At 39.5% G+C, this 26,600-nt stretch overlaps 1 protein-coding gene across 7 annotated transcripts in view; it reads right to left on the bottom strand.

Moving 5' to 3' along the window:
- Positions 1-22,262, bottom strand: part of TCF12 (transcription factor 12) — a 159,846-nt gene extending 137,584 nt beyond the window's left edge. For 4 of the 7 annotated variants that reach the window (XM_066328485.1, XM_066328487.1, XM_066328489.1 and 1 more), the window contains exons 1-3: positions 22,106-22,259; positions 20,980-21,080; positions 20,090-20,162 (exon numbers count right to left, since the gene is read on the bottom strand). In XM_066328485.1, coding sequence (XP_066184582.1) covers positions 20,090-20,162; positions 20,980-21,054 — 148 coding nt within the window. In that variant the 5' untranslated portion in view covers positions 21,055-21,080; positions 22,106-22,259. Of the gene's footprint in view, positions 1-20,089; positions 20,163-20,979; positions 21,081-21,247; positions 21,386-22,105 lie in introns of those variants that run through there. The other 3 variants (XM_066328488.1, XM_066328492.1, XM_066328486.1) reach the window with 3 other exon arrangements.
- Positions 22,263-26,600: the final 4,338 nt, after the last annotated feature.

Below are 26,600 nucleotides of genomic sequence, written 5' to 3'. Positions count from 1 at the left end.
GTGAAGGCTGTATTTATGATGAACTGCATCCTTCAGCATGAAGGGATACAAAGCACAAACCTAATGCAAAACATCAGCAACTTGGCTTAATAAGATTAGAGTACAGTAAAAGGTGCTCATAAGCATTTTCTATAAATGAAATGTAAAGCCTGATGACTACATACGAGCCGGAAGACCAACCTAAGCTCATAATGAAGGTATTGTGGCAAAGCTTAGAATCTAAAACACCAACGGAACGGTGTATTTTTGATGTGGTTGAAAATGCCACAATGATTATAAAGCAGCCATGTTGTAGAGGCTAGTTTTAGGGCAGTAGTGTTTTAGTTCCTATGATCCATGTAACAGCTACGAGGCAGATAACACAGAGTTTACCTGGTATATTATTACTTCCTGTAAATCTCACTTCTCAAAATAACAGTATATTTACAGTGTAATGGCACATGATTCGAAAATGTAAACTGCTTAAAGAAATCAGCAAAAATATATGAATATTTAACTCAGTACACAACAGTTTCTCTTTCAAATGCAGAGAAAAACGGATATTATGATCTTCTGTGGGAAAAGCAAGTTGGCAGACTGAATAAGTATCAAGAACTACAACCATTAATTCATGAAGTAAAAATAGACAGGTAATCAAACCCCATCACCCCTGCACACCAATCACATCTGCCCTCTACCAGTACACAAAAATAAACACTACAGTGAATCAAGCAGCATCCCTGGATGTGTTTAAAAAGAGACTGGACGTGGCACTCAGTGCCATGGTTTAGTTGAGATGTTAGGGAATGGGTTGGTCTCGTCTTGAAGGTCTCTCCCAACCCAGTGACTCTGAGATGAGGCAAACTTGGTTTTGTTTCCTTACATTTGAAGTTTTGAGCATGCTTAACCCCATGTCCACCACACACAGCTATTCTTATATCGTCTGTATGCCTTCAGAAAACACTCCTACAGTCCTAGACTAGTAATGACAGAAATTTGCCTAAACAGATTTGTCAACAGCAATGATAAACAGCATATAAACTGTTCTACCAATATCCTGCTTACCTTATCAGCCTTACTAGATTCAGTAACTAAATTTACATTAAAATAATTTTACAGTGGTACTTCAGCATTCAATAAACCATGTTCCTTAGTATGTCACCATGAGCCATTCTCAGGATTAGGGGAAAAAATATTGAAGTATAAAATGTAGAAGTCAACATCCTTTAACTTCAAACCTGGTTGTCTGTCCAATCAGAACATCAGTTAAGTCAATACCAGTCAAGGTCTTTATTTCTGTAAATGACATCTCAAACCACAGACATACAGATAAATTCTATTTTATTTCTAAGAGTTACCAGGAGCTCATTGTGCATGCACAATGCATAGAGTGTGCTGAGGAGGAAGAACTAAAATAAGGATACTCTTACACAAGCCAGTCACCCATTCTTGCCATCATTTACTAAAAATAATTTTTTTAAAAAATCCCTTCTGTTAACTGAAGTACCTAAAAGTTTTTTTTTCTTTTTGTTACAAAGAAAACTCAATTCTGAAAAAACAAATATTATTTCTTTTAATTTGAATCAAAATACATGCAAGCCTTTGAGTAGATATAAGCCTCCAGCCACGTGTCTAATAATCCTCATCATAAAAGCAGAGTTTTAAGCAGATCTCCTTTCTGAGAGAGGATTTTTTTTTCCTTAAAAACTAACTTGGTTACAAGCCACAACATAAAACCAAAGGACAAACTTCTTAATCAATTTGCCAGTCCTAAAGAACATGGATTTAGTAACAGACATCCAGATATATCCAGCTGAATCACAAGATGTGTAAGAAAAAAGGAGGGGTTGCTGCTGTTGCTTTTTAATGATAGGAAACCACTGACCACCTGTCAGTACTTCCACTGTCAGCACTGGCAATAGGAAAGGGAATTCATGTTCACAGAGACACAGGCACATTCAGCACGCTTCTACTTCTCAATATCTGCACTTACCAAGGCACTTCCTTCACTGCAGTACACCCTGTGTTACCATGACATTTACTGCAAAGGTTTTCCATTCCCAGTTCCAGACACATATTACAGGAAATATTTTTTAAGGACGAGCAATATCATCAAATTTTATTTGAAATAAATGAGTGTATAACCCTTCTTAGGATTACTTTCTCTAACTCCAATACTAAGAACAAGAGGAAAGTGCTAAGATAAGTCATTAAAATCCCCAAGGAGAAAGTCAAATTAGAAAAGCCAAATACAAAAAGGCCAAAGTGTGTCATATCCAGAACAGAAATACTTGAACAGTCATATTAAAACAGCGCTCCAGCCTGAAGTAGTAAGTTACAGGCATATTGAGAAGAGTGTGCTTTGAGTGCAGAGCCAGCTCCCTCCTCTGCAAGGCACTCCCAGTATCATGCCACATTCACATCCAAAAAACAACAGAGATTTAGAGGCTATGAAAGCACACCTGTTTTGGACATCTACTTCCCCACAAATAATCTGGTAAAGGAGTGAATAACTACTTAACAATCACAAAAAGGTCAGAGACAACTTCCAAATAGCTGGCATTGCCCCAGGCTGTTAGAACAGAGGTATGGATAGGCAGATAAGAGTTCCTAAACCTAACCTTCCACACCCCAGAAGGCCTTAGCATCCTGGTTGAGCTCTTTCCCTCCAAACAGACAAACCCTAAGAGGCTCTTTCTGCTCTTCAGCAGAGGCTGACAGTAAGCACAGAATGAATTTCACTGCAGAACATAAACCACAACCAAACCCCACCACATGTGCAGTGCTGGCTGTATGCACAAATGGCTCCCAGCCAGTTTGACTCCTATCACTCACAGGCAGGAAGAAAACCAGACAGGCCACTTAAGCAAAGGCTTGTTCACTGTGGGACAGCAACAGAAGACTTATTTGCACAATTGGAGCCATTATGCCAGTAACTTCTGTTCACTGACACCCTTTACAGAAATCCTGAAAAGTTACAGCACAGAGAACTCAAATTCACAAAAACAGTCCCAAAATGTCTGAGACTATGTGAATTTATATACTAAGTGAAGAGTAAAAACTACCAGCATGCAAGTGGCTTCAATAGCACAGGATTATTAAGCCAGCACCCAAACTACGTTTCAATAGCAAAATACTCTCATAATAAAGGTAAAGACATAACTTTATAATAACAGTATAAAATACTTAGCCTTGAAGGAATTTTACAATATCAATATTTCCTCTGCAGTCTACAGAGGACTCAAATTAATTCCCCCAACTAAATCAGTATATAAGTGCTTGACTTAGAACACAGCTAATATCACTGACATTCACTGATCAAAAGTTACATCTTTAACTGAACTGAGAGAAATGCAAATGACATAAAATCTGGGAAGACTAACAAATAAAGTACTAACTGAACATACTCCATCAATTCCTTAAGGTCAAAGAAAAAAATAATCAAGAATAAAGAATTCAAAAAGATGGCCAGCTATTCCAGTGCTGACAGAAGTAGAATTCCAGATAGTTCTAGTGCTTTTTCACAGAATTACAGAATATTCTGAGTTGGAAGGGGCCCAAAAGGATCATCAAGCCCAAATCTTATGTGAATGGCCTGTATGGGGATCAAACCTGCATTATTGGCATTATCAGCACCACGTTCATTAGTGCTGCTGCTACAGAACACAACATGGATTTTCACATGTGTAAGCATGCTTTACATTTAACTGGTTGTTAGCTTTGCTTTTTTAAAAGGAAAATGGAAAATGCATAAAGGAAACAAACAAAGGCACAGCATTCACTAAAGAGGTAGAGATACCAAATTTCTATTTCAGCATAATGGTGGCCCATATTTCCCAACAAGTTATCAGACTGCTGAAAAATTAAGTCCTTCCCTGTAGGCCTAAATTTTATCTGAGTAAGTTCAACAAACTTCCTATGAAGAAATATTAATAAAATTCTCAATAGCATCATTCCAGATGCACACCAATTAGTCCTATACATTGTATATTTCAAAGATCATTTCCAAAAGGACTGAAAAAAATTATCTTTCTTAATGTGTCTGCATTCAGATTTAATCCATCATGAAGTTTCAGAGGAAAAAGCAGGCTAAAAACAACTCCAAAGCCTATTCCCAGCCCCATGGGAATGCAAAGTCTCAAAACACTAAATCTGTCACTGGTTCAGGGGTGATTGCAGACACTGCTGTGCCTCCCACTTACATTTTCAGTTGTACATTTCCAGAAATACGTTTGTGTGTGAAGAAACTTTAAGACAAGTGATTTGTTATTTAAAACTGTTCAAAGGTGATTACGACAATCTTGAGGCATTCTTGAAGAATATCCTTACAGTAAAAGCGAATCAAATACTCCAGAACATAGTCATTATTCTTAATATTTATGTCCACACACTTTCTTTTTATCTGCCCACTTCACTTTCTTGTTCAAGACAGCTCCATACACATATATATAAATATATATCACACCACCAGGAAGAGTAATGAAACAGAAAGTTACTGAATTGTTTTCCTAACACAGAATACCAGAATACAGCTTTCAGGACTGGCATTCCTTTTGTTCATACTGTACGAGTGCCTGGAGGAATCACACACACCTAGAAGCAGCTAACTGTATTATCCAAATGGATGAGACTAAGCCTAAGAGAAGGAAAATGACCAAATAAAACTTAAAAATTAATAAACTTCAGCTGAACATCCAAATTCCAATCTACCCCAAGTAAAACAAGTTTACTGTTTTCTTGCTACCCAATGGCAATTACATTAGCAAAGTTTCATGGATGCCATTAATACTCACTAGTAGAAGCAGCACCACTAACAAACTGCTGTAAAATTCTGTAATTCTTTCATACCTCCTCTTTATTTTTGCCTTTGAATTGAAAACTAAGTTTGGTTTTAAAATAATTAATTCAGAAATTAAGAAATACTCACATCAAGTCCAGAAGAAAGACATCCTCAGCTACCTTAACCAGTAACAAAATCTGGCAGTGAACAAAAGTAATCCCATGGGAGTGCAGGTGGCCATGTGCATGAAGAACCCGAGAGCACAGCAGTTCTTTCTTTCCCAGCTTCAAAGGTGGGTGCTCCTCTTTACAAATGCTGATGCTCTTAAGATTTAAGTTCTTGGATAACACAATCATACCATAACAAACATGAAAGTTGCCTTTCATTACCACTTGAAGATACATACTCTTCAAAAACAAGTTGGAGAAAAACCTATCTGCAACAATAAAACAGTCAGGGATCAAATGTATATTTTGCACATTAACAAAAAAATCAAAAGATAAGAATCTCCAAAGTTTCTTGCACTTCAGGCACAAAGCAAATAGCCTTCTCACACTAACAGTTTCAACCAGATAATCTGATGGGCTTGCCTGGAGAATACCTCTGCTTCCTGATTTTCCCAGTTTTCTGTGTCTCCCTAAATACTTGCTTCAGTGTAAACATCCTACTTCTCATAAAAACGGCTGTGAAGTTTAAAAGTAAGTACCTCAAATCTCTTGAATTACAAAGAGATAGGAAACTAGACACGAAAAAAAGAAAAACCTTATTAAAAAAAAGAAACAAAAAAAACCCTCTCAATAAATATCACATTTAGAAGCTGCTGAAATAGAATCTATAAATTGGGGTCAACAGTTAGTTCACCTCGCTGAAGAAATTTTTGATTCCTTAAATTCATTCACACTCTCTTCCCCCCTTCCAGTGTTTTCTAAAATATCATTCCCATCAGCTATATCAGAAATTCCATTTAAAAATAAAAAGAAGGGATGACAAAACTACAATATTTGGATCACTTGCTTTTATCCCAGCCCGGTTATTTTCATAAGGTTTACAGCGTGTAAAGCAGCTTTTTTTTCCCCAAAAAAGCTAGAACCAAATATAAAACAATAGTCAGAACAGGTTAGTTTGGCAAAACATGGTAGTTGAATTTTGAGTTTCAAAGATTTGTTTGAGGGCCAAGACAATGTTTTTCTCTTAAATAATATTTACTTACAAAATAGGTTTCACTAATCAAATGGAACTGAGACCAAAGCACACTGTTAATATGTGAAGTATTTGTTTTCAAAATATCTGTAGTGCTTGAACTTTTCCCATTTAACACATATTTACTCATCAGTACATCTTAAACTTACCCTCACATACCAGAATTATGATATAAAAATTGTCTGTTTCACAAAAGGCTCCATTTAATGGTAAACAACCACTTTTATGACAGAAGCAGCAAACAAGTTTAAAAGCACTTTGGGGGAAGTAGAAATTATTGTTTTGAAACTAAGTTCTTCATGATCATTAGGTTAATTCAAATTTGGAAATTTGTTTCCTAACTTTAATACCCACTCTGCTGTAGCACAATTAGCTTTTCCATTGCTGTTAGAGCACAGGTTCTGTCTACAACAACCCAAAGGATATTTTTAAGTACTCAGAATACGGATACAGGAGCGAATGCAGACACAATTAACACAGCCTCATCTCTTGTTTCAGTCAGAGTAGGTTTTGTCAAAAAACCCACTTGATTACTGAATCTTTTTAGACGACTTGTTACCATATCCATGATTATTAGATCATGGCCATAGGCTAGACACTGGTACGTATATCCAGCTGTCAAAGTGAATTTAATCCATTAAATACAAAGGATAGCTATGGACAGGGTTGTTTTCTGTTTATGTATCAGGAAACCTTTTCAGAATAGAAATTTTCTTCCTTCAAGAAATTTAGGCAAATGTATCTATCTGTGTTTTCTTATCTGGCTAAGATTCAAATAAAATTTACAGAAATGAGGTGCATATGTAATCCGTGAAGGTGTGCTGAAACAGTTTCTATAATGCTGATGTGAGTCTCAGACTGAAATTTGCATTTCCACATTTTTAAATAACAGAGTCTACATTTAAGAAGCTGTACAGTAGACACAGCAAGAACTGAATTGAAGAAAACCCCCAGAACTTAATCAACATAAGTAAAAGATTGAATTAAACAAGCAGAGACACCAAACTAAATACAAAAGGAGGGAGTGAATATTGGCACTGCAAACAATATTTAACTCTGCTTAGGTCATATGAGGTTATTGATACTAACCCATTCCAAGACCACGATTCACATGAACTGAGCAAGTTCAAAAACACTTCTTGTCTCTCTACAGTGTAAACACTTGCCCTCATTTTAGAGCCCAGGAAACAGAGAAGCAAAAAAGAAGGGCAGTTCCTCAATGATGGAGCAAAACAGGAACAGAAATTTTGCCTCTTTGCTATGTCCTTTAAAACTCATTATCTTCTCCTCACTATGCAATGATACAATCGTGACAAAAGCTTTTAATGGAGATAAAAAGCCTGCTTTAACTTTTCACAAAATTTTACAATTTTACAAAAATAACAGCACCAAGTAGAAAGCGAGTAACAGTATTTCCTATGACTTTGCTATTCCTAGTGAATTTTTAGATATGAATTAAGAGTCATTTAGACAAAAAAACCCCACATTTCAAGATTCATGTATTTTTTCATTATTCAGTATTCCATGTTCCTATAATTTAACAGATCCAATAAAACAATAGTGTAGAATATAAAATCACAGAATATTGAAAAGCATTTAATATTTCAGTATGGAAGCTTGTTATATTAATTAAATGATCTGTGCCTTTTATTTAAGGATCAGTCATACAAGTATAAAATTATTTCAGAATTAGAATTAAGAGATAAATACCTAACCTCTCATACTAAACCCATTTAAAATGCTATCTTGGTTAAGCCTGGCAAAATCAGGCCAGTATTTATACACACTTACATATCCAGAACACAAAGAGCTTATCTCAATGTATGTCAGTGACCCTACTGCCACAATCCCAAAAACAGTGCCTGCTCAATCGGTACTGACTCAAAGGCTAAAAGGACACATAAATAGAACAGTTGTTGGAGCTGTCAAAGACCTTTTATTCCCAAACGTGACTTGAGACCAACTGGCACAACAGAGGATACTTGGGTTATTAATGCTGCCTTCGTTCCCAAGGATAGCTGCAGAGCTTTAGGACACACGTCCGCTGAGGCAGCAGGAAATTTGCTTAAAAGGGGAAAATAACAACAAGCAGACACCTTGCAGAGCCCAATTCCCTTGGTTCATATTCTCCTTGTGATCAATGCTGACCTCTCCTTGGTACAGGAGCTGGTCCAAGGCCACTCACACCACAACTTGTCTATGCAGGTTAGGCCAGCACATGCAGAAACTGCAAGTAACAAGTCCTGTCTGAACTGCTTAGAGCAGCAGCTCAGCAACGCTTCCCAAGGCCAAGCCAACCTGGAGCTATGCTCTTTCCTGCTCTGAGAGAGGGGCAAGGGCAGGCAGGGACTGAAAAACAAGACCCAAGCTAAGGATCTCTAGTACACCACATGCACACGTCTGCTGCAGCAGGCAGAAACTTCTTTTGGAGTACAGATAAAGCATTCATTATTTCATTCTTAATTTCACTTGGAAGGAGAAAGAAGAACTAAGTGTTTGCTTAGTTCTAACTTTTATCTATTTCAGAGAAAATGATACAGTTAAATACTATGTAAAGGATGGAGCAAGCTACACGGATAACTTCAGAACTCATCGCATCTAGAGGCTCTTTCAGGAAAAAAGGAATATTTACACAAGGAAGTCCCCATCCACATAATAGAATATGCTGTACAATGTTAATCCCATTGTCTCCAGACTTTAAAAAATCCACTTTTTTTTTAATTCTCCAGATTCAAATTTTTATTTTTTTAAATAAGAAAAAAATTAATCAACTTCATCCTGACAGCACATGTAGAAATGAATATTACAGCTGCCTAGAGTGCCTGTGCTCTAAAAATGGTCTCTGATTTCCCACATTTCATCTTGATGAAAAATCTCACATATAAAAGAAACCCCAAAAACTATACTATCTGATGTGACACAAGAAATTGATAGCCTTTTCTTAATTTGAAAACAACTAACATTTGGTAACTACAGTCTGAGGAGGAAGTATTTATATACAAAGATATAGCCAAGTTCGCTGAGAAGAATCCTATGCAAAGTACATTTTCCAAATACATACAGGACTTCACATCTCTGTAAGTGATTTTCCTTCATTAGTGCCACATTTATAAATAACATGGTAGCAAGAGAACCATTTTACTTATAAAAAACAAAAACATGAATAAGAAAAGGATGATGAACCAGTGTATTTTCCCAACCTTTATGCACTAACCAAATTTATGGAGGAAATCCTAAAAAAAATATTTCTTCCAGGTATAAAAAGGGACAAGTACTGCAGGAAACTCAGTGCTACTTTTGCAATAAACACTGGTTAGCTGTTAGAACCATTCAATCTCTAAGTGCATTCAAGCTAAATACACAAAAAGTTCACAGCATAGGATTTTAAAAAGCTGTACTTTATGAACATTGGGTTCAACCAACCAAAGAAGCAAATAATGTATTTCAAGGAAATCTCTGCTTCCCGCTCTTTTTACTCCAGCTATGTGCTAATACTGACAAGGTACTTTCAGATCATGCACCAAGCACTTCAGGAGATGCAAGAGCTCTGCCAGGAATCCTGCCTTCAGAAGGACTTTCATTGCTATGGCAACAGCATGTTCTCCAGGATCCAATTCAGAGACAACCTGTGACACACTCATGAGAGATGGCCAAACTCTGCCGGAGTGCTCGCTGCAGCACAAGTGGCACTGTCACACACATGCCAGTTAGCACTTGCAGAAATGCACAGTACAAAGCAGGGGAGGTTTATGATAGTTCACAGGGCACTTAGGTTCCCTGCTTATAAACTGCAGTGTCTGGAAGAAAATTTACCATTCACCTCATTAAACAAATATAGATTATTCAAAGGCCAAAAAGTATATCATCATTACCACAGAATATAAATTGCATTACACACATCTCCTATATTCAGCATTTAGCCCTTTCCTGATCCCAATTTGCCTGAACAAGATGAGGATAAAGGAAAAGGGAAGGGTCAGTACATAGCAAAGAAGCAAATTGTTGAAACTATTATTCAGTACTCAACAAGTACCTTGAAATAAAGTGAGTTTAATGAGTATAACAGACACAGGTGGCTACAAACCCTGGTTTTACTACATCACTCTACAAAAAAACCCAAACAATCTCACACACTGCTTCACCTTCTACCCAGAAGTGTATTCACAAAAACACCTGTGACATCTTGAGATTTAATCACCAAACATGCCGAGTTTTACACATCCTGCATACATCACTCTTACACTCGTAAGAATTTGCATTCTACTACATAGGGACCAGCCAGTAATTCAAGCCATTAACGACCACCAGAAGGAAATTTAAGTTATTTACCCATTTCTGCACTTCTATTACATTAGTTTTCAAAAATTAATGTAATAGCAGACAAAACAAAGGACAAAACCCTGCCTGTTGTTGCTCCCCTAAGTTCATTCACCCCAGATGATCAGATCAATCTTTCCTGTGCATAATGAAGCTATAACATGGCTGCATGCTCTATGTTTTTGACAATGCTTAAAATAGTTTAGCGCCTTTTAAGATTCCTTCTGGTTGTACTGTACAGCACTTACATCCTGAAAGCCTGGTGAGACTGTTGGGTGTATGTGCTGGAGAAGATAAGGTCTTGCAGTCTTTAAAGCCTCTCTCTTTTTCCTTTTGAAGTATCAGGCATTATCTACACGCTTTGCAAGTAGTAATATTGCAGATTGCTAAAAAATATATTGAAAATAAACTAAAAAAATTAACAGCTGAAAGAGGAAGAAATACGACGGGGTTTGTTTGTGTTTTATTGGGGTTTGCATTTTTGGAAGGTTTTATAGGCTTTGTATTGGGTTTCTGGTTTGTATTTTTTCATGCGGTTGTTTTGGTTTTGTTTGGGTATTTTTGGGGGGAGTTTTTAGTTGAGGAGTTTTTAGATTCGACATCTTACAAATACTCACAAGTATCTAATTCAGACGTTCCTGTTGTAAGTAGTATAGACAAAGTTTATGCTCCATTCTTTGTGTGTGCTTATTACTGTCCTCTGGCAGGGGAATATGATATCAGAGGTATTTTCAAGGTTACCAAAATAAAAGTATTACACAGAGCACAGAACACATGCCAGACATGACATACATTTATACACAAATTGGCAGAAACATGCATTTGTTTTATAAAATGCAGCTAAGGGAAAAATTTTTGCATTACCATTCCTCAATCCCCTTGCATCTAAGCATCACAAGCACTAATCTTGCAAAGACATACTACAAAATGCAGCCATTTGAGCTCTACAGTAGTAAGCACCAGACATCATTTTTAGAAATACACAAAAGCTTTTCATTACTCCAAAACTCAGTCATCTTCATTAAATCACCATCTCTTCATAAAAGCCTTGGCTTCATTTAGCATTCAGGAAGATGAAAGAGCAGCTACCCTCCTTATGGATTACTTCTCTATTACAAGAGAATGCTTTGCACGTCAAAAGCAAACAGTAAAGGATTAAATGATATTGTCGTTTCTGCTCTTATTTATTTGCAATGGGCAGTGAATAGAATTGCAAAGAAACAATCAGTGATTATTTTAAGCTGTGTTCTTTTGCAAGGATTATGACTCATGAAGTTGCTGCATAAAGAACTGGAACGGGAAAGGTGTCGCATTGGAAATGGTCAAAACACCACAATATGAAAAGTATTTGTCCTACAAGCAAAGCTGTCTGATTTAATCATTTCATAGGGTCGCCACAATAGCTCTTGGGATAACACCAGGACAATAGTATCTTGCATTCAAGAAAACAAAAAATAAAAATATACACAGTCCTTTCCATTCTCCTATGGAAGACTAAAAATACCTCTGGATTTTTGTTTATACTGAATTGAGAGTAAAATACATTTTAAACTCAATTTAATTTAACACACAGAACATGCATGTTTATGGTCTGATATTCATTTGCATTTAACCTGCAAAATGCACACGACTAGAAACAGCCAAAGTTGGATTTTGATTAACTAGGTATGTTTTTCTAACAATTAACTCAGCCTACTCATCTTTATATTTAAAAAGGAGGAAAAGAATACACCATCTAAAACATAATTTTCACAAAATACGGCTCAGAGCACACTTCAACATAAAACTCCAGCCCAGCCTAAAGTTACCACTGCTTCAGCAACAGCAAAGATCTCTTCCAGAGACAAGCTAAACACAAAATGCCTCCTACAGTTTTGTTCATGAAAAGCAAAGCAGAAAGGAAGTGGCTCAACTTTTCACTAGAAGCCCACACAACTAAGAACCTGATCAAGATATGGAGACACCATCATCTCTGTAACTATGACTGGCACAGGAAAAAACCCAACAAAATCTACCACCAAAAAACTGGAGAAGCGTAACAAATGCCTCACACGCTTACAAAAACCAATATAGGCAACCTCTGTTGAGCCATCAGCTAACAAGATCAGGAGCAAGAAATCAGGCTCACTGCAACAAACAAAATTTACTCCAGAAAAAAAAATACAGAATTATCAGCTCTATGCAAAAAAGAAACATAAACCTATTTCTCACTTAGCAATATATTGCTACCAGAACAAAAATGTACACTTTTTAACCATCTTTTAATGAATTCCACAGCCCTAATGTGAAAGTGTCCAACTTGCCTGTCCAAGACAAACTTCACTTAGTCTTATGCTAAGTTTTAACAACCATTCACAGAGAGCATTATCCTACTGCCAGTGATACAAAGTAAACACTTCTGTCGAGCCTTTTTCACCACCCCATTCCCAATACTACTTTAACACACCAGCACCAATTATTCCGGGGTGGTCAAGCAAGATTTTTCTGCATTACACTGGTAAGAACATCAAGTTTAGGCATTTTTAAGCAATTTTATCCCTTTACTTGAAAAAAAAAAAATAAGAAATCACATCTCTAGTATACAAGAATCCAACAAAGTACTGAAGATTGACTGGGTAGTTTTTAGCCTGATTATCCTCTGAAAACAGTGAGATATTATAAACATAACAAAAGCTACTTTTTCTAATCATTCTTGGTATTCAGTTAACATCTTCGCCAAAGAAGTACGTCCTTTATGTTTTTGAATGTTGTGTTTACAAACACAGTTTTGTTTTACAGATGAAAAAACAAGGCGCTCATTCAAGACTTTAAAAAAAATTATCATTATCTCATCTTAGACTCATAATAGGAAAAAAACACCAATAAACAAACAACTTCACCCCTACATCCACTAGTAAATAATGCATTGTGGTATGCAAAAAGTCCATGAAGTGCCACAAAGTACCTCCAAATCATCAGGTTGAGGTACACAATAAAACTGAGGACTTCTACATTTTCAAATTAATTTTAAAATAAACAAAAAGCAAACAAAACCCACAAAATACAGGAGTGGCCTTTACAATTTAATACAGGAAAAAAACCTCAGATATTAAAATACAATTCTAATCCTTAGAATTTTATTTTTAACTGAAGTAATACTTTTCCTCCCTTGTCCTATAATGCTTAATAACCAAAAGTGATTAAGGAGAATACACTATTTAAAACTAGTTAGGTGCATTTAATAACAATCTCCAAATAATTCACATGCAAAATAAAATACTGCCTTTGCTTCTTTCTTTCTTTCTTGAAAATCTTGTGACCTCCTCACAAGAGAGCATATAAAACCAATCAAGATTTGCTATATATTTCTGAAGTGCTAACACATTAAGCTAATGACTGTAAAACCAGGTTTTTAGAGAACATACTTTATTTCATGCAGTCATTCACTGAAAATTAATTTTCAAGCATGAAAATTAGCATTTATTTTTAAGAGAATTAAGATAGAAGATTTGTTTATTAGATCTCATAGATCACATTTGGCTCTGTGAGCACTTCAATAAATTTTATATAGTTCTGAAAATGCTGAATGCTATTTGCCCAAAAACATAATCCTTCCACATCAGAGTAACAAAAAGAACTGCATCTCCATGGTCAAGAGAGGTCAGCTCAAGAAGCCAAGCAAACTATGTCTACTCATGTGCAGCTTCCCACTTTACAAACAGTCTCCAAAAACCACAGTCTTACTAAAAGCTATGGTATTATATTACTGCCTTAAACAACCTTCTCTTCATAAAGACTCGCAATGTTCAACCATGAAAAAATTACACTATACCTTCGGCAATTGCAGGAAAATACAGTTTACCAAGTTAATAGTAGAGTATAGGGTAGATTAACAGAAACTCGTATAATGGTATCTGCAGGTTCAGCTATGGATAAAGCAGAATTACCTGAAGCAAACAGCTGTCATAGCAATTTGATAGCAAAACAACTAAGGGGTTAAATCCTCTCTGTGTGACAGCTGGATAGAAGTCGGGGGAAGGGGAACTTTGGCAAGCATGTAGGAATGACAAGCTTTTAACATGTAATTCCTTTGCTAAAGATCAAAAAGAGACCATAAACAAATAAACCCCAAAAAAGCTAAAACTTAGCAAAAGCTGCAGACATAAAAGTTTACAGGGAGAGATTACAAGTTCAGCTGACATTAAAGGACACACAAACACATAAGAACCTCATTCATGCTTCTCTTCCTGCCCTATCCAAACCTTTAGTCCTTGCATTTACATTTCTATTAACACTGCTTTCTGGATATATACAATATTTCAAATCATATTCCTTCCCCCATGCCATTAAGAACACTCTCCAAAGCTTCTGAATATTCTCCATGACTTACAGTAGATCACGAAAAACTTGGCAGAACACAGAGTTAGTGGCTGAGGGAAGGCTGATGGTGGAAGGTGCCCCATCCTAGGCAGACTCACATCAGGAGAGGACAAGGCACTACTGCAATCCCAGACCTTCTGAAGCCATCCAGAAATAACATTGCAAAGGTCTTCCTTGCCTCCCAAACCAGTAACATTTATATGAGGACTGGAGGTTGGATGCTGTGCCTGTAACACAGTGACCACACTGCTGCTCTCATCTAAGGAAAGATTTGCTGGAAATACAGGATTAGCTTTTTGAAAGAATGCTTTCTACATGCCAACATAGCAAGAGTCAGTATCCCTTATTAACGGTGTCAAATGTATCTCTAAACAGAAGATAGGCCAGCACTACTAAAAATTCTCAGATCTTCTATTTGGAAAATAGCAAAGAATTTCTGACCAAGTGTCACTTGGTCACATGGGCTAACACCTACTTCTCTGCTCACCAAACTAGATTCAGAATGCTGAGCTGTTTCAGTAACTCTCAATATCCATATGACCACGAACACCTTGCAATGCACTGCTTTAAAGCTGGGTTGTCAGTTCTCTCTACCTGTCCAACACTTTTTCCTCTTCTCTTTCTTAAACAGGAGTATGGAAGCTGCATTATACAGGAATGTATGTTACACTTTTCAAGATTTTTGTGAATGGCCTGGTAATTTATCTTTCCAAGGGCAAGGAATGGAAGGAGGAAAGGAGACAGCAACAGTGAGACAGGGGCTGCCAGCAGGCAATCAGCAGAGTCATGGATTTACTGGCTCTGCCTCACCCTTCAGGTTTATAAATGCAACAGGTGAGGGATCCAGACTGAAATCTTGCTCTCACTTGCACTTGGCCCATTTGAAGAGTAATCCATGGGTCTCCCCTACAAAAAAATAGAAGGTAAAGAAGCCACAGACACCTTTCTGCTTTCAAGCACAAGGATGCTTCAACTCTCCCAAGGCTCTTCAGAAGAGGACAGAATTTAGCACCCCTCAGACCAAAGATGAAATACCAGGTTACCAGGTCTGCTGGTTCACTTTCAATGAAGCTAGAGGACAAACTAGGTATTAAAAAATTAAAAATAATAAAACCCCCGCACTGCTGCGTGACCTAATGTTTAACAGGCCACTCCAGATTTCCAGCATTTTAACACACAATAAGAGTGCCTTTTCTCTTCAGCAATTGCATAGATCAATGGACAGATTATCTAAATCATTGCCCATCCAGTTAACTCTCCCAACATCTTTTTTATTATTTTCGAGGGATTTGTTTCTTTTAAAAGGAACTGCTGATGGAAAATTGGAAAGAAAATAAGAGTTGACAGGAATGACAAAGTCAGGTTTTGTTAATATTGGAAATACTGTTTGGTAACTTAATAGACCTGTGAGAATTGCCATTGTGTCCATTCTCAAGACACATGGCCCTAATTTAGGGACACTCAGGTTAATGGCAGGCTATCAACTTAACTAGTCTTTGCATCAAGCCACTAATTAGTGGCCTATCCCAATCCAATGCACCCCTTACAAACTCAGTGCATTAGTAGAGAGACTGGAAAGGGCAGCCAGTCTCTTGAATTTGTATAAAATGGACCGAATCAATACAAACAGGTATCTAAACAGATACATTCAGAAGCTCTTGCATGAATGAAGAATGTCTTGGTACACACAAGATTTGTGCCCAAAGCTGGTCACACCCAAATATGCGTATTTATTTTTCATGAAATTCAGAAGAGACTTACAGGCAAGAGAGGCGTCATATTTTGACAACTTAGCTCCTAAACTGTACCTCTTACTTTAAACTCTTAAATCTCCCTTTTCTGCTATACATCTACATTATCTAACTTCATCTCTTTGACTGATACCTCATAGAAGCACATGCACAGCCACATGCAAAAATAATAAATAATGCTATTAGTACACTGAAGAAGCTACTAAATTGAAAGTGGTAGGCCAGTGAGAAGAATATTGCCTCAGATTTACTTTTCTTTGTGAAAAACAAAAAAACCAAAGGATTTATTTTAGGGTACCAAACCTGAATTTAAAAAAAATCAGTTACAAGAAAACAGATTAAGATCAAATCTACCAAAACCCATAGGAAAATTGCACTATCATTGCCTATGGCAGGCACCTGCATATTGTGACTGGTTGTTAATGGAATTACAGTAATAAAGGGTGTTGGGCAAAATCAGAAACCATCCAAGTTTGTATTGGCATATGTGTTGTAGCTTAGACAAAAGCAAAACAAGCCAAAATGTCACTGTAAATCACAAACACTGCCATTAGCCAAGTAGCAACAGAAAATTTTGATTTTAAATAAAATCTGAAAATAAAAAAAGCCTGATTAAAAAGCCCAGTGGAAAAAATCTCTGACCTTTGCCACCTTCTGCTACAGTTTCTAAGACAGAAACGGCTTCATCTTCAGAAGGTGGTTTTGGAGGAGAAACGAACGACAACTGTCTTAAACAAGACTTAAGTACAACAGGTATGACAAGGAATATTTTGTGGCTTAACTGACCGGCTTACATATCAAGTTACTTTTCCAATATGTTTATTTTCACTAGCAATCTGACCAAGTTATTTGACTTTATCAGCAGCTTACACGACTTACTGTCATAATATACCACAATATATCAGATTAGTTCACTTATTTTATCTGCAGCTTTCATTCATAACTGATTGACCTGAAGAAGGCAAACCTGCCCCAACTATCTTTTAATCAAAACACAATGTTCATCTGTTAATCCATACAGCAATTTCTTACAAATTATAGATCAGCTGTATTAGCTGTTTTGCTCATGCAACCCAATTACATATATATTTTTAAAAAATAGTCAACAGAAGTCTTGCAGCTATATAGCAAATCAAGCTTGTTACATCAGAATTAATAACATACAAGCCAGTATTTCCAACACTTCACAAAGCCACACCTGAAAAACAAACAAAATTTAACCATTCTTTAACAGCAGCTAATTTGTCCTTTTAAAGTAGGGACCTGAGGGTGGTGAGAAGAAAAAGCATCATGAACATTCTTTCCTTGTAAATCAGATTTCCCAGAAATATACAGTCTTAAGAGCCATGTAGACACACGATTGATCTTCACCTACTTAATGGGGGCCATTAGGCTGAATCTCAAATCACTGACAGGTTGCAGGGGGAGGGGAGGTGTTTGCAGATGGTTAAGTTTAAATGAGAAAGAGGGAGCTCCAAAATAAAAACCAACGAACAATTAATTTCTTAACCAATTAAGAAAAAGAAAGCACCTTCCTTTAGTTTGCTTGTAAAAATATCACAAAAATAAAACTGAGCGTAATGGGAAAGATGTTAAAGCAAGCTTCACTTCTCTAATTGCCATCGAAACCACTGAAAATCTCTGTAAGAGGCAGCAACATCCAAAGAAACAAAGAAGTACTTTTTAGGAATCTGGCATAGTGTGATTTTCAGTCCTAGATAGCTCAAAGGAATAAATACCTCCTTTTCATATTTTCACTTTAAAAAGTGATCTCTAGTCAGTTTAAAAAAAAAAAAAACAACTTCTCAGTATTGTTTATCCTAGAAGTTACGAAACACTTGAAATTATAGCAAGACTACAATTAAATCAAAGCACTCAGGAATTAAATGCCTGATTTTCATCACTGATCTTGACACAGGTTTTTCTACAATACTTAACACTGTCTCAGAACACAACTAATAAAGAACTTTGTTACTTCTCGCTCCTGCAGAATAATCCCTCTAGGACAAGGCTTAGATCATAACATTACTAGAATTAGAAATGTCTTTAATGAAAATCCACAAATATACACTACTATCATTCCAAGGGGAACTCAGCTGAGGTTGCAGCTTGTTTGACAGTTGCAGTGCTGTACTGAGGATTGGTATTTATAGGGAGACACACCATATTGGTGAAGAAATTCAAGGGGTCACTTACACTGTTTCCCTTAAAGAAATAACTATTCTGGCATTCTCTCTTTTCCTCAGACTTCCAAGGAAGGAAAGAGAAGCATTACCCACAAGTAGGACATGCCACATCATTCAGCAGTGCTCTAAGACCTAAAGTTAAATTGAAAGCTCTATTATTCAACAGAAAATCATCCTACTCATTCAGGAAAAGCAAGGACAAAGTGAGATGAGATGTTCAGGTTGCGCTCCCCACACTTAAGTTTTAGGTGCCTGAATGTCTTTTAAAACAAGCTTCAAAGCAACAACTCTCTTCAATATTTGTATTTTTAAAAAAATTTATATTAACTACACTGTAAGACAGATTTGCTGTCTTATTATTGCCATTAATTTAAACATGATGTACTTTCAAAGAAGAAGAGCAAGCCAGTCCTTTTTTTTTGGAGAAAACCTAACAGACAAGTCAAGTATGTAACAATTACATTTGCTATATGGTTTCATTAAATTAAATATGAGAGACAGTTCTGCAAAGTTTGAAAAATTACTCAATGGAGAAGTTCTAAGATGCTTTTAAAAACAAAAATCCTTGAGTGTCACCAAAAGGCAGTGTCATTTGGACTCTCAAAGTAACAGCCCTGACAACCTAAGAGGCTAACAGGGGATGTTACTGCAAAACTTCAAGCCACCACTTCTCTACTGGCATTCCAAATATTTACTTTCACTAACAAAACACAAAATTACTTTGTTGTATCCATAAGAGCAAAAATATCATTTCACTGTATTCAAACAAGATGAACCTACACAAAATTTTTTATCAAAAACTTTCTTTGGTTTCTCTTTGGTAACAAATAATAAATATTTTATTTAGGGAATGACACAAAGCATTTGTTTTAAAATTGCACTTATTTGCTATTACAATCTTAGCTTAAAGGTCTCTGACACAGCTGTTAGGTGGACCCTGTGATAATGCATTGAAGCCACAAAACACATGTGACATGTAAATACAGTTACTTCTTTTCCAGATGCATGGATAAAGTTTTAATACAAGAAAATTCTAGTTGTCAAATCTTGAGAGCTACACAGTACTAGAAAATTGTATTAAACTCACATTTTCCTTAAGCACTGCACTTAAAAATAACATGTCCTTGAGTCAGGAGTATTTAACTGTTTGGCATTTTACGGAAGTTTTCTCCCTTCATACAGGGGAGCTAGGAAATTCTTCAATTGAACAGGTCTTCTCAAACAAAAAAAACCCAGTCATTCATTTTTGATATAACAAATACACAACTTCCATGTCAGTATGGCTAGAGATGCTCAACACTTCACTGAACTGTAATAGCCTAGGACACAGAGAGGAACACTATGATTAAAGTTAGCAAAAATGCACTATAAAGATCAAAACAGCACATCTCTAACTGATCTGAATATCTGATGAGAATATGCACAAGTGAAAGATTAAACACTCTCAGAACACGAAGACTATGCTGAAACATCAAGACCCAGTGAGATGAACATTATGTATCTCAGATGCATCCTACCTGATCCACTGAACTGGCTGCTCCCTAGCGTAGTTGGTCTGGTTTTTCCACTATTTACAGGTGGGGAAAACATCTGCAAAACAAGGAAAAAAAAAAAAAAAACACATGTTTTAGTTGGCTTTGAAAGTCTGTGGTGAATTATTAATGTAAACAGAAAAAAGGTTAATAGGAAACAATTTTTTTCTATTTTCTGCTTGAAAACAAACAGAATCAAGATGCATGTTTAGACACACAAAACCAATAACCTGAAGCACTCCTTGCAATTTATTAATACGACCAAAATCTCATTTCTACATGGACACAAACAACTTAAAATTAAAAGGACACCTAATATTACTGTGACAATTTCAAATAGTTACATGACTTACATTTTTTACTCAAATTATATTTTTTATTGACACGCAAGTATAAAGTCAGCATTTGAGAGGCAGTAGTTTTCTACTACATTTATAAACCAAGAGCCTTTTTGGTATGTTAACTGTATCACACAGGAAATATATACAATTTTCTTAGCCAAGACCACCAATGAATACCTCTTTTACTTGTGATCAACAATTTTTCTTTTGTTTAAATAAGAAAAAAAAACCCAAACAAACAAACAAAAAACCCACCAAAAACACCCAAGAACCAAGGTACCAGCGCCACACGCCAGCTTAACCAACGTTAATTATTAGATTATGCCATCACTGGGTCAGCCTGATTTTAACCAGTTAAACCAATTGACCCAGCTGGTATTACAGTATTAAATCTGGAAGTCTAGACATTACATCAAAGTTCAGGTGTCCAACTTGGCTGAGGCAGACCCAGCCAAGCCCTGCACGCTGCTGCCCCTGCTCCTCAGTTCGCATGACCACGGAGAAGTCATGAGAAGACCTCGGAGAATATCCTACCGCACTGAAGTCCAGCAAGTCGCTCAATTCCTTGTCAGTCCCTATAGCGGCCATCCTCTGCTGCTGGGAATTCATCTTCCTCCGCTCCTCCGATCACCTTTCTAGGGCACAGAGAGAGAGGCACGGGCAGCACTTGACGGCGCGAAGCCGGGCCCCCGCCGAGAGGGGCCTCTGGTAGCGCAGCCCCGGGCGGGTGGAGACTCCCGGGGGAGCCTCGCTCGGCCGGGCGGGCTGAGGGAGCCGGCGGCGGCAGCTTCCCCCAACTAACCAACTCTCTTCAAGTTTCCTCAGGCTCCCTCTTCTCCCTCATTCCACTTCTCCCCCAACCTCGAGCAAGGCACGGTCACGCCGCAGAAGGGCCGCGGCCAGGAATTAAGTCCCCCCCCGGGCAAGCGAAAGCAAATAAACAGCCGCGGCCCGGCGAGGTCCGGAGAATTAGCGAGAGATTAAGTGACTCACTGTCCCCGCAACAATGGGGCTGACGAGCGGGGCCGGACAAGCCTCAGCAGAGCCATCTCTGCCCCGGCATTATCGCCCACCGCCGGTGCCGGCTCCCCCTCCCCCTCTCTCCCGACCCACCCACCGGGGCCCGCGGCCGCTGCTCCGCGCTCGGGACCGCGGCGGCCCGGGAGCCGCCCCCGCCGCCGCACGCGCACACGCGGGACCGGGCGCGCGCGCCACCGGCGGGCGGGGGGTGGGGGGGCTGGAATGCGCGTGCGGCGGCGGGGACGGGAGGGGCCCGCGCCTTCCCTTGTGCCGGCGGGCGCCGCGGGGGAGCCGCCGCGGCCCCGCGCCCCGCCAAGTTTCCGAGCCGCCCGCTCCTTTATGAGCGCGGGCGGCCGCCGAGCGCCGCCCGCGGGGACTCGCTCCCGCCCGCCGGCCGCGGCCCGGAGACCCCCGCACGCCCCGCCGCCCGCGCGGCCGGCCCGGGCTGCCGCCCCTCGAGTTCCCCGGCGGAGCCTCCGCCTCCCCCGCGGTCTCTCCGCCGCCACCCCGGGCAGCCCCGCTCCGGCCCGCGCGTCCGCGGCCCCGTCCCCTCGCCGCAGCCTCTGCCCCTGCGAGCGCCCGGCCGCCGCTTCCCTCCCCCCGCCGCTCTCTCCCAACTTCTCCGGCCGCCCGCACTCACCCGTTGCCGCGGTACGCTCCGGTGACCGGGGCCGGGCCGGCGGCGGCGCGCGGGCCGCGGGCTGGGTGGGAGGCGACGAGCCGAGCGCTCCCCCCCCGCTGGAAGGAACTTGTGGGTTCCCTCAGGCGGACATTTTTTTGCTTACAGAGCCTCAGCACCACGTTCACGGCTCCGGCTCCGTATCCCTCCGCGCCGAGCGCCGCCGCCTTAACCCTTGTCGCGCCGCGCCGCTCCCGGCCGGGGCGGGCGAGGATCCTCGGGCACCCCGGGAACCGCCCCGGCACCGGCCTCGCCCCCAGATGCAGCGCCGGGACGCCCCAGCAGATGGGGAGAAGCGGGTTTCCTGGGGCCGCTCGGGGAAACACGCACCCCACGGGAGCAGACCCCTCCCCACCGCTCCCCAACTCAGCCAAACCGACAGCGAACCTCGACATGCAGTACTGCCGGCAACGCACGTGCCCTAAAACATATTATCGCACTCGCCCTGAATTCACATACCCTAAAATATGCCTGAATACTTTTAATACATCAATACACAGTCTTGCTGCTGAAAATAAAATGGCATATAAATCACATAAATCTTTAAGCGTTCATTAGCAGCTTCCTCTCAAATACATACCATTAAAACCGTAACGTGTCGAAGCACAAGAACATGGCTGTTACTACAAGAACACACATTCAAATAAACTCTGCAGCTCTCTGAAACAGGTGATGCTAAAAGTGGACCAGCCCAGCGGCTTCCGTGCAGGAATGGGGAGCAGCGTGCGAAGAACCTGAGCCCTCATTTGGGTCCTGCCAGACAAAACACTCTTTTGTGCTCCGTCTCCTTCTCACAAAACCGCACTGGCAGCCCGTCCTGCTGGGAAGTTTATGTGGCGCCTGTAAAGCCGCCCCACACAGCAGCGCACCGGCCTAAGGCAGCGCACGCCTCTCCCGGCACCGAGCGGAGCGGGGCCGGCGCGATGCCGCGGCTCCGTCGCACGCCCGTCTCCCGAGCCTGCAGAGCCCCCAGGTGGCACCTACTTGCCACCACCTGGGGCTGGGCCTGCTCTTTTCTGACCCCAGCTACCGAGGGCCAGCTACCCTTCTCTCCGAAAGTGAGAATTATAAAGCAATAATCTATGCAGCTATTGGCGTACTATTCTTTTGGAGTAAGGGTATTTACGGGACACAAGGACAATGGAAAAGGATCTCAAAATCCCGGAGAACCTAAACGGCACCAGGTACGCGCAGTGAGGACGGGCACGCGGGGTGCAGGAGCACACATCCCTCACAGGCTGGCAGTCCCCCAGCTCTGGAAAGCAGCAGGCTGTGCCGAGGGCTCTCCAGCCACACACCCTTCCATTCCAAATCTACCCTCCCCACCTCGGGTCCCGGCTGTGACATCTTCCGGAGGAACGGGAATGTGGTAACAAACTTACCACCCCCAGGCAGACTGGAGATTCTCCTCCATTTTTCTCCCTTACATGCCTTGTGCTTGATGATCATTTGGCCTCGTGAGTCTATGAATATTCATATATTTGCCACTTAGAAATGCAGGAAGCAATTTGTATTAAAATACCAAGACAATGACTTCCATTCTCTGTGCCCCTGAGGGATAAAAGTATGTACTTTTTTCTTTGAAGTATAACTAATACTACACTTTAGAGGGAAGTACCCATTGACAGAGGTTATTATACATTTCATGCGCAACATTCTCTTTAACATATTTTTGTTACAAGATCCCCTATGCACCTACTGAGAAGATATTGTTTCTCTGCAAGTGCTACTTTTTAACCAATAGTGGCACTCAGTACCAGTTAATGCAGCTGCAACCCCGATAAGCATTGATTAGAAATCTGGCTAAATGTAAAGAAAGTGGAAGCAATAATGCTAACAATTATTTGTACTGATGTGTAATTTGATCAAAATCATAACTTATTTTTGTTAAGATATAGATAATTATAGATTCTTTGTTAATACAAATACTTTGTATTTGTCCTCTGACATCAGATTTTAAGGTTCGTATTTATAGGCTTTTATTTGCATCTAGAAATTTTGAGTGGAAGATGATATAGCCACATAATCCATGGCACAGGGTTTAAAGTTACGCAAAATACCATAAAATGTTTTATTTGCTCCACAATGACATGTCACTTTCTCTGCACTTTCATGTGCTGATGCTGAGTAATACATGCTCATGACTAAAAGTCCCATTGTAGCAGCCATTCTTCTGCATTACGTCTCCATGCCTTGGTGGTTCTCTCAGAAAAACTTCAAGGCACTTAGAAAAAAATGATCAGAACATAAATGAACTTTCCAGAAATTCTGCCAGACAATTTAGCAAGTACACAAGGCCTCAGGGAAGGTATGCTTCCTGTGAGTCCGACTTAAAGAGGATTGCTGGGGGACACCAAATGGTAGTGAGCTGGCCAAGTCAGAAATTTCAGAACATACTCCTGCAGGTAGCTCGGCTAAAACTGTTGTGAAAGATCAGTAACTATCACATCTTTTGTTACAGGAAAATTCAAAAGATAGTTAACCTAATGTTTCCTGGGTGCTCAAGATATTCTTCTACATTCATGAGATTTGGAATCTTTAATGTATTCAGTTTTTATCATGTAACACTGCCCAGAACTAACATGTACACTCAAAATCTTAAAACATGATGTCCTATGTCTATGCAATACTGTCTTTCATTTATTCTTAGAATCTCCAACCCCATGCTCAAGGTGTTACTTAGAATCCTTTCAGCCCTGCCACTTCCTATAAATTATTCCTGTTCACTGCAAAGATAAGAGTTTTTTTTAATAAAGCATTTCATATCCTTATTGTGTCATAGCCATACACAGAAAATGAAACAAAATCCAATGCTGTCAACATTAAAAAGAAAAAAAAAAACCCAAACCCAAAGCAGTACCTAATGTAAACATTTTAAAAGATCTAAAGAAGTCAGTGTCCGAAACCTGGTTTGAACAGGTACAATGGTTTTTTCCATTTGCAACAAAGAAAATACTTTGTCTCATTCCTGCTGCAACTCCTGGATATAGTTCTTTCCTTGCACATTATGTAGCAGGCTAAAATGCTACCCCCTTCTGTGACTGTTACACCCTCTTTTCTTCCACTTTATTAAAAATAAAAGGTCTTCACTATGTAAGGAGCAACGAGTCAGATGGATAGAAGGAAAATACAAGAGCAATCATAAGCACTAATAATTTTGCTGGTGATTTCACAAACCAGGACTCCAGCAATCAGGACTGTATTCCTGTAGATGCTTTCTCAAAAATATTTTCATCAATTAATTTTCTACCAAGAAAAGCATCAGTGTTGTAGATAAATACCCTTCTCTTAGAGAAGTCTTCGGTCTGTCACGGAGTAGTGCGAGTAATAGGCAGGTAAACCTCTGCACAAAGTCATCAGTGAACTCCAGACACTGACAGAAGACACAATACAACTGTAAATCTTTATGGTAACTGCCCTGACAGCTGAGCTACCAACATCAATATGGTCAGCGACCAACCAGAGCAATCAGGGAATTGCAACTTGCCAGATGGCGATGGTAGCATTCTTCCACATGCTTCAACGTGACCATGAAAATGAAGAATTACATACAGAACATAATAAAAAAATTAAGAGGAATATAAAACCCAAATCACTTGAGCACAACTCCCTGAAAATAATCACACTCATACGCAGTTTTCACAGCCTTCGTGAATTGCTTTCCACCCACTCCTTAAAGGAAAAATATTTGATACAGCAGACAGCTGTTGTGCATTCAGGGATGTGAGAAAATGAATTCCGTATTACTATTTAATGTATCGTGCCTGTGTGAATAGAATCATTAAGCTTGCATGTCTCCTTTTGGGTTATTTATTCTTAAATTTACCGATGCTGAATTAAACCACCATCACTACCCAAACTGTACAAACTCCTAGGGTGATCCCCAACAGAACACTTGACCAAGGATGGAGTTTTCATTGGAATGGCTCCTTTAAATCAATATGTATGTGCTCAGCTTGCATCCACAGCCAACAATTTATTAATGATAAATGCTATTGCTCAGCAAAACCATAGCCCTGGAGAAAAGTCGGCAAACCTTCCCTGCTCCAGTTTCTTGCTGTTCTTGTTTGGTTTCTTACAACAAGTTTGCACCCTCACCTAAACCACTGAATCCTTTCTACTGCTTCCAGGAAACTTCCCTGTACAGAGAGCAGTGCTCATTTGGAGTCAGCAATAAGGAGAAAACAACTTTGTTTCCTGCACTAGGATGGAAAAAGCAATTCCATTTTCTCACTGATGTGTTCCTCCACCTGGAACCTGACTTGAGCCAATAAAAAATTAATATTTTTTTTTGTTGTAATTCATGAAACTCTTGGAGGAAGTTCTTGGTGAGGCATTCTGTTCTTCCTACAGCTTTTCCTTACAAAACAGACTGGAAAAGTATCCTACGAAAGAGCATAGAGCTGTGTTCCTATGCCCAAGCCTCATGATTACGCAGTGCTTGCTGTTATCAGTA

The sequence above is a fragment of the Sylvia atricapilla genome, chromosome 13 (genome assembly GCF_009819655.1).
Source record: "Sylvia atricapilla isolate bSylAtr1 chromosome 13, bSylAtr1.pri, whole genome shotgun sequence".
In the NCBI taxonomy this organism is placed as follows: domain Eukaryota; kingdom Metazoa; phylum Chordata; class Aves; order Passeriformes; family Sylviidae; genus Sylvia; species Sylvia atricapilla.
This window is presented reverse-complemented; position numbering and strand designations above follow the sequence as displayed.